Source organism: Perissodus microlepis, chromosome 15, assembly GCF_051167445.1.
Source record: "Perissodus microlepis isolate ML-2025 ecotype Zambia chromosome 15, ASM5116744v1, whole genome shotgun sequence".
In the NCBI taxonomy this organism is placed as follows: Eukaryota; Metazoa; Chordata; class Actinopteri; order Cichliformes; family Cichlidae; genus Perissodus; species Perissodus microlepis.
The window spans coordinates 9,811,617-9,826,415 of record NC_140475.1 but is presented as its reverse complement, the minus strand read 5'-3'; the positions used below and the strand labels follow the sequence as shown (position 1 = coordinate 9,826,415).

General features: G+C 39.2%; 1 protein-coding gene across 1 annotated transcript in view; it reads left to right on the top strand.

Annotated features, from left to right (window-relative positions):
• LOC146371717 (potassium channel subfamily K member 2-like) overlaps positions 1–14,415 on the top strand; it is a 32,122-nt gene extending 17,707 nt beyond the window's left edge. Inside the window, exons 4-7 of the mRNA XM_084953212.1 lie at positions 2,026–2,186; positions 3,658–3,853; positions 5,967–6,109; positions 10,124–14,415. Coding sequence (XP_084809338.1) covers positions 2,026–2,186; positions 3,658–3,853; positions 5,967–6,109; positions 10,124–10,480 — 857 coding nt within the window. The 3' untranslated portion in view covers positions 10,481–14,415. The remainder of the gene's footprint in view (positions 1–2,025; positions 2,187–3,657; positions 3,854–5,966; positions 6,110–10,123) is intronic.
• Positions 14,416–14,799: the final 384 nt, after the last annotated feature.

The window sequence follows — 14,799 nt, the reverse complement described above, 5'->3', positions numbered from 1 at the left end:
GCACAGTCAGACTTCGTGAAAATATTCTTGTCTGGCAGGTTTTGTTTTGTGCAGCCTGTAATGAATGAAGTTCTGAAATTCTGTTGTTTTTTTCATGTGAATATTTTCTCTGCTTATTTATCCATTTCTATTTGTGTTATTTCAGTAATTGCATTATATGTGGTACAGTATAACAATGTCTAAGGCAGGATAGACAGGAAAAAAAGCACAATGTATCGCCAACTACAGCTCTTGTATAAAAAAAGAACAGACATACAGCACGTGCAACACAACAATTATAAAATACACAGATACATAAATCAGCAATCTTCTTGTAGTATGAGTGTGAGACAGAGAGAGCATGTCCAAAGGCAGGCAGACATGGAACCAGAGTCCCAGAGGACCAAAGGCAAAAGGGAATCAACCCTGATAGAGGCCTGTCACTCTGGTACAATTCAAGAATAGGGTCCCAGGTTTCCAGGCACTCAAGAAACACCTGGAGAGCAAATGCCGCCCGAATCAGTGGCAAACTGGTACTGCAAAGACCCTCAATGTCTAACTTACAGATAAAATGAGGGTCAGTGAAGGGGTGAATGGGGCCACTGCAGCAGCCCCACGAAACAACCTCTGGGTACTGCACTGCCCCCCATGGCCTATGTGTGTGGTTATATGTCGTGAACCATAATTATTAGAGTTACTACTCAAAAGGGGGGTTGGGGTGAACTACATCAGCCATCCCCAACCCCCGGGCCACGGACTGGTACGTCGTTTGGTACCAGGCCGCGAGAGTTGAGGCTTGGGTGTGAAATTTATGGTTTTCAGGGTTTTATCAGTTTTTATCGTTGTTTTTTTAATCGTTTTATTGTTAACTTGGTTTCCATGGGTCTTTTCCCGTTTGTTCTGAATAAATCTTTTTTTGGTACCGTTACTGGTTTTATTTTGTTGTAATTATCAGCGACACCTTAAAGGTCAGTCCGTGGCGCAAAAAGGGTTGGGGACCACTGAACTATATGATTCCCCCCTCCCCCCAAGACCCTAAGGGTGTGAGTGATGTGATGTATGGAGCCGGGACATGGAAGACCAAGTAAGAAAGGAGAGAATCAGCAAACGTCTGGTTCAGTAGGCAGCCCCATTCCCCACACCCTGCCAGAGGGCGGTAAGAAGTCAGGAGTCAGGCACACAATGACAATGACAACGGTCCTGAACACCGCCATGTCTAGGGCAGCACCCAGCGCCACCACCACAAAGAGTAGACTGGAGTGTGCAGATGAGTCCCGAGGCTTGGAGCTCATCTGCACATTGCGTCACAATAAAGGGATGAGACAAAATGGTCTGGGTCTGGGACAAGCTCCCTGAGACAAGATGCCCTAACCCACCCAATTGGCCTACAGGCACCCACGAGCCCTGGAGGCACAGACCGGACATTCTAACATGGGTCAGCCCACCTTACACATCGAGGTGGCCGGTGGGGGGGAGACCATCCCCACATAAGGAGGGATCCAGCCAGTGACCAGGCAACGATTTGGTTGCGTTGCTTGTCGTGTAGCACTGCTTCTCTGCTCATTTGCTTGCATGTTTCTCTGAGCCTCAGGGTTTTGGGTTTGGGTTTTGGACATTGCTCATCCTCTGTTTAGGACTTAAAACTGAGTTTTTAATCTAAATAAACAGTGCCTTCTGTTTAATCTAACCAATGTCTGTTTTCTGCATTTGGATCCTTCACTCTTCATGTTCCATTTCATTACAGAAGAAAAACCAAACACTTGTTCACACGATTTTTCATGATTTAAACTGACAAGCGTGATATAGCAAAAGTAGAGAGCAATAAGATTTTTAAAAATGTGCAATTTCATGAATGAAAGCTCAGAGAAAAATAAAACAGGTGCAACTATGAATCAACAATCGCCTTTAACTTTTATGTTAGAAAGTATGCAAATTGTACATTAAAACTATGTTCTGCTCCAGAGGATAGAATAATTTGGAAACATAAAATCACTGAAACTGTCAAGATCCACTCAACATTCACTGTGTGTGTGTCATTTCTCTCAGGATTTGGGAACATCTCTCCTCACACAGAAGGTGGGCGGATCTTCTGTATAATCTATGCCCTGCTGGGGATTCCCCTATTTGGATTCTTACTGGCTGGTGTCGGGGACCAGTTGGGAACTATTTTTGGGAAGGGCATCGCCAAAGTAGAGAAGATGATCGTGGTAAGATATGTTCTCTATCCATCAGTGACATTATACATGAATAAAGTTGTAAAAAGTGAAATTTATTGCGAATTTAGATTAAAAATGAATACAAATCTGTTGATAAGGTAGATAGGCACTGACTTTTATTACCTTGAAGAGTGTAGCATCTGGTAGATTCCTAGAAGAAAGACAAAAAAAGATGAGGGCCTAATTATCAGATGTTTTTCATTTCCTGATGTACTTTGTTTATCTTCCGTAAAAGTCAGCTGAAATCATACGTCCCCTCAAAAAGTAGTTTAAGAGTCTCCTGTTTTAGTATAAAAGCACTGACAAAAGCATTTTGTCAGGGTACTGATTTTGATGTATAGCTGGCTCTGTCCCTCCCCGGGGAGGAAAAGACAGGTTGGAAGGTCATGGAGACAATGAAAAAAGATGGACTGCCACCTGCTGAACTCACTGCCGTGCAGTGAAGGTGCTGAAATCCATCAGCTTCACTGGTCCCCATGGAAATACAGTGATGCAGTTTTAATTTGTTTCTATAACATTCACTGTAGATTACCTTTCAACTGTGCATTGTTGTACTATGCTTTTTTGAGAGCGATGAGGACATAAGACATCACAGACAGAGTGATCTGAGGGCTGTCTGCTCTTTATACTTTACCTCTGAGGTGCTGTGCTTTGGTCTTACATAACTGCAGAGGAAAAGGGCATGATACCAAGAGACCCAGCTGAAAGCAGTCACCATGAGTGCAAGGGCAGCACAAAAAAGGACAGCGTGCAGAATATAATGCACAGTAACTCAAGGAAAAGACGAACTCTGGGGATAATGAGGAAATGAAATGTGCATGCTGTTGTTGAAGCAGTGCAAGTGCTGACTGTAATGTACCAATTAGCATACAGTAGCTGCTACTAAAAATGTAGTATATCTGTTATTAGAGCATTTCCAAGGGATGTCAAGTCATGGGTGGGCGTTCCATCTGAGAGTGGAAATGATGTCGCATGAACTTCACAGCTTGAGATGTTAGAAAACATACAATTTATTCCTAGGAAGAGGTCAAAGAAAGTGACTCATTACAATATTCAGATCCAAATAAATAAATAAATAAAAGCATGGGTTGTTGTTGTTGGTGTTTTTTTCAGTTATTACATTATATGTAGTATACATATTGACAATATCTAAGGTAGGACAGGCAGGAAAAAAAATTGGATCGGAATCGGAATAAAAGGATAGCATACAAATAAAAATTCACGATGTATCGCCAGCGGCCGCACCTGTTAGGAAAAACAAACATCTTGTTTTATTAGCACATCAGAAACCAAAGCACATGGTAACTATTCATAAAATTCAGCCGCAGTGTTTCCATGTAAAGCTTCTGCGCTGTTTGAATTCTTTCAAGCACTTCCGTATCGCTCCCACAGATTGAATTTAAAGTTTTAGTCTCCGAAAGTGCGCATCATGTATTCTTCATGTGAGCAAATCTCCCTACAGAAGTGGAAAGTCAGCCAGACAAAGATTCGCGTCATCTCCACGCTGCTCTTCATCCTGTTCGGGTGCCTCATCTTCGTGGCCCTGCCAGCCGTCATCTTCAAGCACATCGAAGATTGGAGCACTCTCGAGTCCATCTACTTTGTCGTCATCACGCTCACCACCATCGGCTTTGGAGACTTTGTCGCTGGAGAAAAAGGTCACTTGAATTTTTCTTTTGTCCTTCATTTTTATGTAGAATCAGTGTATTTATAGTTGAATGATTTATCGGCCAGCCTGACTCAAAGGATCTGCGCAGCAGTGATAAGCCTCCCAGTGCACTACAATCATATTCTGTGCCTCACTTTAATTTACAAGCACCTTGACAGTAGTTCTTATGAACACCGATAACATATTTAACTGTAAAGACCACCAAGCTCATAGCCACTGATTGTGTGAGTCTCTGGAGCTCTACCAGAACATCACATTAGTCTCCCAAATGTTGTCTTCATTTGGTGCTTTGAAGATGTTGATGGGAATTACTTTATATCCAAGCAAGCATAACAGAGCCACTGGTCAGATTATGTTTCTAAGGAGCCAGACCTTCTAGTAATTTTTTCCAGTAGTTTTGGACAATAGTTCTCCATCTTTCTGAAAGATTTTCACATTTTTTCCTTCGGACATTGGTTCATTTCACAATAATTATTCCCATTTTGTTCTACCATATTGTTTAATCTTTGTGAAACAGCAAGCTTGTTTTACAGTTGTTGGGGTTTTTTTTGTGCAGAATAAACAATGTGTCACACTGTGTCTGATGGACCAGTTGGCATTTTGTTATCTTCAGATATACCCTGCTTCCTGCTTATTTTCAAATTTTATACAGCTGCTGGAAGTAGATTCATTCTCCTTCCATAAATAAACCCGAGAAGAGCACTGATCATGACTCACCACAAGAAATGTAATAAGCGTACCGCATTTCTTGAAATGTCACACTATTTCATGACGCAAGTCTGTAAACACCCTAAAAGAATAATTATAAACAATTAACTAAACACACATACAGACATACAGTATGTCTGTGATAGAAAAAGTAAGAGGGTGTACTGTGCATTTTTCGTAGCTTGTGTGTATTTGTGTAGCAGCTGGTATTAGCTTGATTTGACCTTCTTGGCAGATAACAAGAGAGAGGCAGATGGGACAAATCACAAACACTTAGACTGCTGGATTAAACTTTCCTGAGCATGATTATAGATTAGATTGTGGCACCTGTGCCAACCCCCAGTAGCTACACTAAGCTAATCAATGTGGACTCCCGTTAGTTAAAATGTTGTTGTAATGGGAGATTATCTAACTGGACACTGAGCTGGCTGGCGCTGACTCTTCATCCCTGCTGATATTTTACGGAGTCATTGAAAGGTAAGGACCATAATGGGGGCTGAGGTGGCATTTAAATGGGCTTAAGGTAATATGTTCACAATGACAGAAAACCAGAACCAGCCCATGAACTGATGCAACATGGATCTATTATAGAAAAATCATTATATAAAAGCCCCTATTCCTGGGTCATTCATAGAAATAGATTTGGGTGAAGTCAAGCAGAGCGTTGTGCAAAAGTCTTTAGCTACCACTCATTTCTTCCAAGGAGCCAGACACCTTTGTTTAAAAGTGTTCTTGAGACTTTCTTAAAAGTTTTTCTTTGGTTTTTCACTCATTTTCTGTCCATTCCCTGTACCTGACTGTTTTCAAAAGGCTGACCTACAAATCATTCAATCGTTCAAAAAAAGGCACCTAACTCAAGGGAACAACCAGTATCTTTATCTTTAGGCATTTTGTTATTAGCAGTCTGCTGCAAAAACAGATGTCAAATCTAACACTTTTAAATGCATAAAATAGCATATTTGCACCAACAAGATGATTCCCAAGAATCTATGAGCTAAAAAAAAAAAAAGCTTTAAAAAGTTTGAGGAAATTGGACAAGTGGGCGACCAAAGAAATGTCAGGCCTTAAAAAAATATCTACAGCAGATGAAAAGTATCTGAAAGTCATGTACTTAAGAAATTGAATTCAGGTTTAAAGCTTTTTTCTACCGCCAGCTGTGAAACATGGTGGCAACTCTGTCATGGTTTGGGGCAGATTTCAGCCAGTGCTGTTGGGGATCTTGTAGTAAATATTGGCACACATATATTTAAATTAATATTTGCAGCTACTTCTCATTTTCCAAGCAAAATGTAAATGAGAAATGAGAGGTGGCTCGAGACTTTTGCACAGCACTGTAAGTATCCCAGAATGATGTGACCGACTTTTATAATACAGTTTTGTTTGTTGTTCTTCAGGTGGGTTCGAGAAACCAGAATACCTTGATTACTATAAACCCGTGGTGCTCTTCTGGATTTTGGTGGGCTTGGCGTACTTTGCTGCAGTACTAAGTATGATCGGAGACTGGTTTCGGGTTATCTCCAAGAAAACTAAAGAAGAGGCAAGTAGTGCTGTTAAGTTGGCTCTTTTGTTGGTTTTACTGACAACATAAAGCATGCAGATATGCAGAATCCGAACTGAAGTTGAAGAAAGAACTCTGTCAGCCCCTCGAATCCCAAAATTTATCTTAGAGTCTTATGCTAATAGCATCCCATGTTTGAGGAACCAAGCTCGTGGTTGTCACTTACTGAGAGGTTATTCGCATATTTTATTTTCACTTTTTTTTTTAAATTGCTGTTTGGCCTTTATTTCACACAAAGTATCCACCAAGTTTGGAACATTTTCCAAAGCCATCCAGCAGGCTGGATTGGAGTCTTTGCTGGGTAAATTCTGGCCCCCAGGCCTTATGTTTGACACCCCTGCTCTACAAGGTATATTGAGATGATAAGTTAGTATTCAGTGAATTTTCACTCTATAACCCTCTCGAGGCAGGCGTTGCCAATTTGCAACAGTTAAAAACTAACGACCTGATTACCCCACATACATATTTTAAGAGTTTTTTTTACTCAGAAGTACCATTGCAGGACTTGGTTGTGCATTTGCAACAAAAAGTTTAATTTGAGCCTGAGAGGGTTAAGAAGCAAAGCGAACAAATTTGTAGTTAATGCATTTTTTTCCAATGACAGAAAGGTTCAGGTTACTTTTTTTGTACCTGTGAGTACAAACATTTGGTCTGCAGTAAGTTAATAGTCCTGCACACTTTTAAAACAAACACAAGCCTAATCCAACCTAATGAATTGAATAAATAATCATAAAAGAATTTCCACATCATGAAGCATAAATAATCAATATAAGCAAAACTACGATCTGTTCATCTGAAAGATGGCAGCTGGAAAAAAAAGCTGTTTTTAAGCCTTGTTGTTTTACACTTCACCCAGACGGAAGAAACTAAAAATTGCTGTGCAAAGGGTGGAAGGCGTCAAGTAAAACTGAAGCAACGAGTTGTTGTAACTGTCTAGTATAGAAGGACACTGGGTTCACTGTGGCTCACCAATCAGCCTTTTAGATCAAGCGTTTGGTCTCAGAAAATTCTCACTCATTTCTTTCAAATTACAACCAAACAACTGTACATGTGTTAAAGTGTTTCACAATGATGCTACAGATTAACTATCCACAAATATAACTCTGTCGATGGAGGGGTTTCTTTGCAGTTACTGAATATGATCCTATTTGTCTGTACTTTTTAGTTTTTTCCTCACACACAGTTGAAAGTGAAAAGCTCAATCTCCATCCTGGCCCCACCCTGTTATGTAAAAATGCCATTTTGTGCAGGACTTGGTCAAAATCTTTGGTGTGTTTGCAGTGGCTGGTGCTGATAAATATGATACTGTGCTGCTGTGGCAGGTTCATTATTTATATGTAGAAAGAATGGGAAAAGCCACACATCCATGCACACATTGAAGGGCATATAGCACTCTATAGTGGGAAATCCTTTCACAGCCATAATTAGGAGTACAGCTGTGTAGGCTGTGAGCTCCGCAGGGAATTGCATTACTGACAGACAAAGTGGGAGACTGAGGGAATGGATTAGGGGAAGGGAAGAGAAAGTGAAAAGACAGCGGGGAAAGCGTGCAGTGTTTGTGCTCCAATGTGCGCCATCATTTTCAATTCAAGTGTACCTTAGAGCCTAATAAATAAACAAAACAGCCGGGAGAAACGGGTCTAATTCATAATGAAGGTGGGATCAATGATATGTTGGCCTAACTCCCTCTTCCCTGTCACTATTCAGGAACCATAAATAAGCATACTGTGCAAAGCACATACAGTATATATCCGCCAGAGGCCTGTTCAGTAGGTCACACACAGCTCAATGACAAAAACTCATTTTTAATTCATTGCTTTAGGCTCCTGCATTAATATTCTTTGAGAAAAAAATCTCAGCAGACCAGTGATGAATGGTTGGGAAAATGTCTGCAACCTCTAATGTGTGTACAACATCTTGTGCCAAATGCACAAAAAAAAAACTCGCAACACAGACCCATTTCTAAAAATCACATTGAATTCGGAAACATTTTCCTGCTTTTAAGTCCTTTTAAGTCCGCTACCCTCAGGTTAATGATAGCACAGGAGAATGAGACTAAATGTACTAATGCTTTAAAGGATTTTATTCTCATTCATTTCCCACTTCTCATAAAGTTCCACATCTGCTGTTGGCCTTTACGGTAGCTAACTTTTATTGTAAATAATGAATGAATGTTAAAAAGGTCTGTCGTGCTCCTTTGTTAATTGGAGTGCTGGCATATTTTGTGGAAGAATGCTCTGGATAAGAGCTATTAAACAGGGGTTTGCACTGATTAACGGAAATGACATTTTATAAACCATGTTCATGTAACACATCCAAGTTTTTTTGTTTTTCCTGGATTTAGTGCTTCAACTCCATGTTTTACATTAGAGTTATAAAAAATTACTTTGTCTCTTCACATGAATTAAATTTTAATCTGACTGTGTGACAGAGGATGGCAGTAAAAGTGTCTCTAGTGTAGATGCTTAGAACTGTGCCAGAAATAGAGAAGCCTCAGGGTTGCCATGTCGGTGTCTCAAAACCACCCTTACAACCAGCAATAACAAGACCAAAACCAGCCTAATATGCTGCAATGGGATCCCCATATTAGTACGGCAGTGTATGTACATGATGAGTAATGTTGGTAGATTACTGAAGTTAACAAATTTAATATGAATTTTTATTTATAGATATTTGATTTATTTATTTATGACCAAATTTGGCACATGGGTACATTTGGGACCCTAAAAAGTCTTATCCATATCCGATATTATGATCTCATCCAGTTGTCTAGCAACCTCCTGTCAGTTAAATTTACACATTTTAGCTTTTATGAATCTTTGACAGCCTATAAAAGCAACATATCATTTTAACTTCAAGACAACAATAAATGTATGTCAACAGAATTTGAATACTTGGATATTATACGATATGCTATTGTCATGGTCCTGTGTTTTGGAACCCTAAGTTTTGGAAAGTTTTTGTGTTTTGGAACTTTGTATTCTTGGTTATTAAGTGTCCTGTTTCAGTTGTGACTGGTTGTTTAGGGTTCTTAGTTTTTTATTGTTTTATTGTACTGCTGCTGTGTTTGGTCTTGAGTTCAGACAACCTTGGTAGTCTGGTTTTTGTTAGTGTTTACAGTATATTTTTGAATGCTTTACATAGTCTAGCCTCCCCAGTGTCCATAACTACTTGTTTCTGATCCCCTTTAGTTATTTTCTGTTTTATTTTGGTAGCTGGTTGTTTCTTGTTTTTAGTTTTACTTCCTTGCCCTGTTTTTTAAATTAGGTTCAGCTGTGTCTCGTCACCCTCCTGTATCCACTTCCCTTGATAAACTCAGTGTACATATTTAAGCCCAGTCTTTCCCTTCAGTTGTTGGCAGAGCATCTTTTGCCATTCGTGTGTTTGCTGCCTGTTTCTGAGTTAAGCGGATTTAACCTTCTTTCACCCCAACCAGTCGTGGCACATGGCCGCCCCTCTCTGAGCCTGGTTCTGTCGGAGGTTTCTTCCTGTTAAAAGGGAGTTTTTCCTTTCCCCATGTTGTCAAAGTGCTTGCTCATGGGGGTGACTGTTGCTGGGATTTGGCGCTTTATAAATAAAATTGAATTGAACTAAACTACCTTTCATTTTTTCATTGGCCTTCAGATTCTGGATTCTACAATCACCCTGAATAAAGGTTCACCTTGTGTTTAATTTTGTCTACTTTTAATGCCATGTTAAAAGTAGCCCAAATCTGTGGGAAACCCACAAATCTGGCAACCCTGAAGACAGCTTCAGCTCTTTGTCCAAAACCACCTGCACACAAATTACCAACAAGTGCAACTGCACAATCTATCATAATAATTTTATCACTGTAAAATACCAGCAATGATATAATTCATGCATGTTACCCAAACACAAGTAAACAGAGACATTTAGTGAAACTAGACTTTTCTAACACCAGGTGTAGATAGAGGAACTTAGAATCACGTGTTTGATCGCCTTCAAACATCAATCTTCATTCTTTTTCTGCAGGTTGGGGAGTTTCGTGCACATGCAGCAGAATGGACTGCAAATGTGTCAGCAGAGTTCAAAGAGACCCGCAGGCGACTCAGTGTTGACATTTATGACAAGTTTCAGCGTGCTGCATCCATCAAGCGCAAGCTGTCATCTGAGCTGGGTATTAATGCGTCCATCAACCAGGAAATGACCCCTGGCAAGAGGACGCTGTCAGCTAACTTTTGTGAGGACAGAGAGGGTTATCCCACAGTGAATCTTTCCCTCAGTCCTGTCCCGGGGGCCCTGGCGAGGAACGGCAGCCTTTATCTAAACGGCCTCAGTCCAGAATACGCCGACCGACAGGAGATCGCCATCATTGAAAACCTCAAATGAGGAGCAGCGTGAATAATAAGATTTGGGGAGCTGTGTAAAATACATCTAGCCACTGACAGAGATTACAGATACAAACATGCTTTTGTGTTCATTCACAGAGCATCGCTGATGAGATACCCAAACACATTTGTTAAGTAGACTGTGTTGCAACCATCCCATAAATCAGTCATGAAGCCATGTACCTTCATGTGTGTGAACCTCGCACATAAAAACACACAGTTTGGATTTAGTCTGTGAAAGAAGTCTGAAGTCTTTATGTCATCAACGTGACTGACTGACTGCTGTGCTAGTGACTGAGCCAAATCAAAAAAAAAAAAATTGTTCCAGACTGGAGCAAATGATTGTATTGGAGGCATGAGCTTGAAGAAAAAAAGAAAACTCCTCCTGAGCGGAGGAAGGAAATGAAAACCCTGTACCGAGGTAGCAACACACTGGGCATCCTGTCCTCCTACCCCCTGCAAACAAAGACCAATAAATTCATCAAACTTCGGAAGCAATAGACGTGTCTTTGCAAAGCTCCTGCTGAATTTTTCAGAGGCCCTGAAATCTGCATCAGATCGAGAGGATCCTCACTGATAAAAACACTGCATCATCAACAATGAACACGTTCTCTACAAGGCAGCAGCTCTGTGCTAACACAAAGGAATGTCCCTCTTTCTTTTGCATTACGCTTGTTACAGCATGAATTTATATGCCTTGCATCTGCCGGTCAGTCTGCCCTCGCTATAGAGATGAATGTTGACATATTAGTTCCTTTGTGACTGACATTCAGTTTCTCATTATGAGGAATATTCCACTTGTGCCTTACTAAAAAGTATACTGAACCTTTGAGGATGACGGCGTGTGAGAGACTGAGCAGCGCTTGTGCGAGCTCTCATATTTCTTATTTTTGAGAACAGCAGTGATAAAGATGTATTTGGGATGTGTCTTGGAAAATAAGTGGACATTTTTTTTCTTTGACTTGAGGGAGTTTGCATGACAAGGGAGGAGAAAGCATTTTGAGATATATTTGATTACTTGAGGTAACATTTGAGAAAAGGTCACCGCTCTATCAACTGTCTTAGTTTTTTTTTTCTTTAACCATCTTAATGTGCCGACAGTTACATTAACCACAGTGCCAGGCTTTCTGATCAAACCCTCTAACTCCAGTATACCAAAGCTATGATCCTGCTTTCCTGACAGAAGAATAAGATATTTCTAAAATCTAGCATTTCAGGGTTTTGAAAACTGAATTTAAATGAACTTCTGGCATTTGAGGTACTGTAGTAGTAAAATACCCGAAGCTGTGAGGCACATCTCCACCTTACCGCTCTCTGTGATTGAGCTGGTTGGAGAATAGTTCCTCTATTTGTAAAAATAAGGTCTGTTATGTATTGCTGTTAGTGAATGTATACAATCAGAAATCCTTATTTACTGTGTGTCACATTAGTGACCCGGTTGAGGCTTTACAGATATACTAGGGGCATCATATACAAGAAGAAATTATTTAAATAAATGCCGCTCTCTTGCAGGTTTGGTGTTGATGAAAATTTATACTAATGGCAGGAATGTTATTCAGGCACAGCCTATATCTAACTTCCATTTATAATTACACAGATTATGAATCTACTTCTTCTTTTAAATTATTAAAATATAAAAGTTAATCAATTTTTAAGGGATATTTTCCATTTTAGTCTCTCCTAGTGTCTTTAGTGCATCTTGCTTGTCTGATTTTGTTCAGTGCATTTAAAAAGCCACAGCTGGCACTGTCCCATTCATTTAATAGTGCCATTTACAGTTTTACAGTTTGTCTTAAAAGATGATTTGTTATGCCATGTCAACCTTCCTCCATTCTGCTGCCATTAAATACTGCTAATTTGTCAAAGCTGTTGGCATCTTAGAGGTACCCAAAGTGTCCTTTGTCTTGACACTCCAGTTGTGGCAGTAGTGAGGCCAGTCAACCCTTTAGTTCAAGCACACCAGTTACCCTTGAATGCCATTTAACATGCAGGGGTAATGTAAATGAGGATGTTTTAGCAAAAAACACAATCTGGAAATTGAATGCTAAGCTAAACTGAGAGCACAAAGGCCCCAAATGGGATACAAATGAAGTTTCATGGTTGATAGGTTTGTGATTTATGGCACCTCCCCCTGCATCCTTATATGGTCTTTGTTGTTCTTTCACACTTTACAGTTTGGCTTCATCTAATATTCCCATAGCTGCTTTGCCAAGACACAAACAGTGATGAAATTCAGGGAAAAGTAAATTAAAACAGCTTGAACCAAACAAACAAGGTCTTATATAAGGATTAGTTGTCAAATATGTATGTCGATGAACTACCAGTTGTAACGTTTAACTAACTTAACTCCACCTTATATTAGCTTGATATTTCATTACTCATTTAGACGACTTTGGGGGAAAAAAGTAGTTTGTGATATGGTCAGCAAAAGTGACCTTTTAATCTGACCTCAGGATTATGCCAGTACAGTTTTTCTATGTATCTAATATGTTCCAGTTCATTTAAATAAATCAAAATGCAGAAATATGTTTCATTTTTGTATGTATAGAAATCAAATCTGAAGTAATTCTGCTCTTACAAAAGATTGGAAATCATAACTATTGCTGCATATCATCCCACCTCCTAAAGGTGTAAGTAATAGTTTTAATATGTTTTTATTTTTGTTTGTTTGTTTTTTGCCTTTCTAAGATCTTTACAGGCTAAGACATTACTTCAATTTTACTTCCCAAGTGACATTAATCCCCAAGTGTGACTCAGTTTGGCGGGCACAACATAATCCCTGACATGTTTTCTTGGTTTGAGCAGAGTCTGGTCGTGTGTGTTCGTGTATAAAAGCCATTCGCTATTATGTGTAATAAAATCAAAGGGGCATCACTGAGGAAAATAGAAAGGAACTTTAACAAATAATACTGTTACTTCTCTTTATGTTTCTAAAAAGCAATCAATACCATGTAAACAGTTATCTGTACCATGTGCTGAACTGCAATACACTGGGAGAAAGACTATTAGTACATAATTGCTGAGTAGTCTGAGGAAAGCCATCCCAGCTTTAGTGTAGCTTCTCAAAGCAAAGGCCCCTAAAAGACTGTGCTGCTGCTTCCCTTGTCAGATACATGATTAACAGCCTGTGAGTGCTGCAGAAAGTCAAGGAGGACCGTCAATGAAGTATTATATAATATGTCAGGACACGTAAGGCCACATGCACATGGTGGTTTGTATGACCATTAACGACTGCACGACTGAGCGTGTGCGTTCGGGTTTGAGGAAGCTCATTAAGTTTCCGCCCACACACATTACGTTTCCTTCTCTTTTCCCGAGGTGATAGTTTTTAATTAGGTCTGTAGCTCACATCAGAATCCTGATTCAAGCATGGTGAATGTATCCACCCATCATTGACAGCTGAGAGGAGCCTCATTATAGACGTAAGCACATGCATCATTTAACGCAGCGATAAATGCTTGCAAAGGTGTTCCAATAGCTCATGTGGGTATGCTGTGAAAGGCCTTTTAAAGCTCCAGCCCTCATTAATTCAGAATCAGAATGCCGTAAACGAGAATCATGTATCAATCATAGTCATAACATGAACTAATAAATATATATCAACTTGGGTTTGGAAGATGCATGAGAATTTTACAATTTGTGATGGAAGGACAACACAAATAATTTTCACTGTATTTTTTTTATATATTTCTATTTGTTGAATATATGTGAAGGCTTCATGGACACATGATCTTTTTTTTTGAAACATGACATCATCAAGTGTTGCATGCTATTTTAAATGTTGTTTATTGATCATGAATTTCCTATCCTGGGCTTTGTTTGGTTTTTAAAAACAATATAGCATTGTATGTTTCCAGTGTGTTAATGTATGGTATGTCACATTAAACCATGACCACTTTTTTTGAATATTTAGAATAAAAGGTTTTATATGAAAAAGTTCATTTTGTTTTTGTTCAAAAACATAATTTTTTTAAAGCATAATTTTTTTTTTTATTGTAACATTTTACAAATCCAATGATAAGACAAAAAAAGACTGTCTCTCTGTATATCAGCGGTTTCTACTAAAGATGTAGAACTTTTTTAAAAATGAATTATATGGTTTTAGCTTAATATTATTAACCAAATAGCTAAGCACTGTAAATTTCAACAGATTAACACGGTAACAGTAAATATTGCATTTGTTAGTGATGCATGGGCCATTATTCCTGCAGCAAAACAAATATTGCTGTTAAATTACAGTAAAGTACCTGAAGCTAGATTTCTTTCTGGTAACAGTATTTTAAATACATCCTGCAGCAGACTGATAAAACGGGACTAATG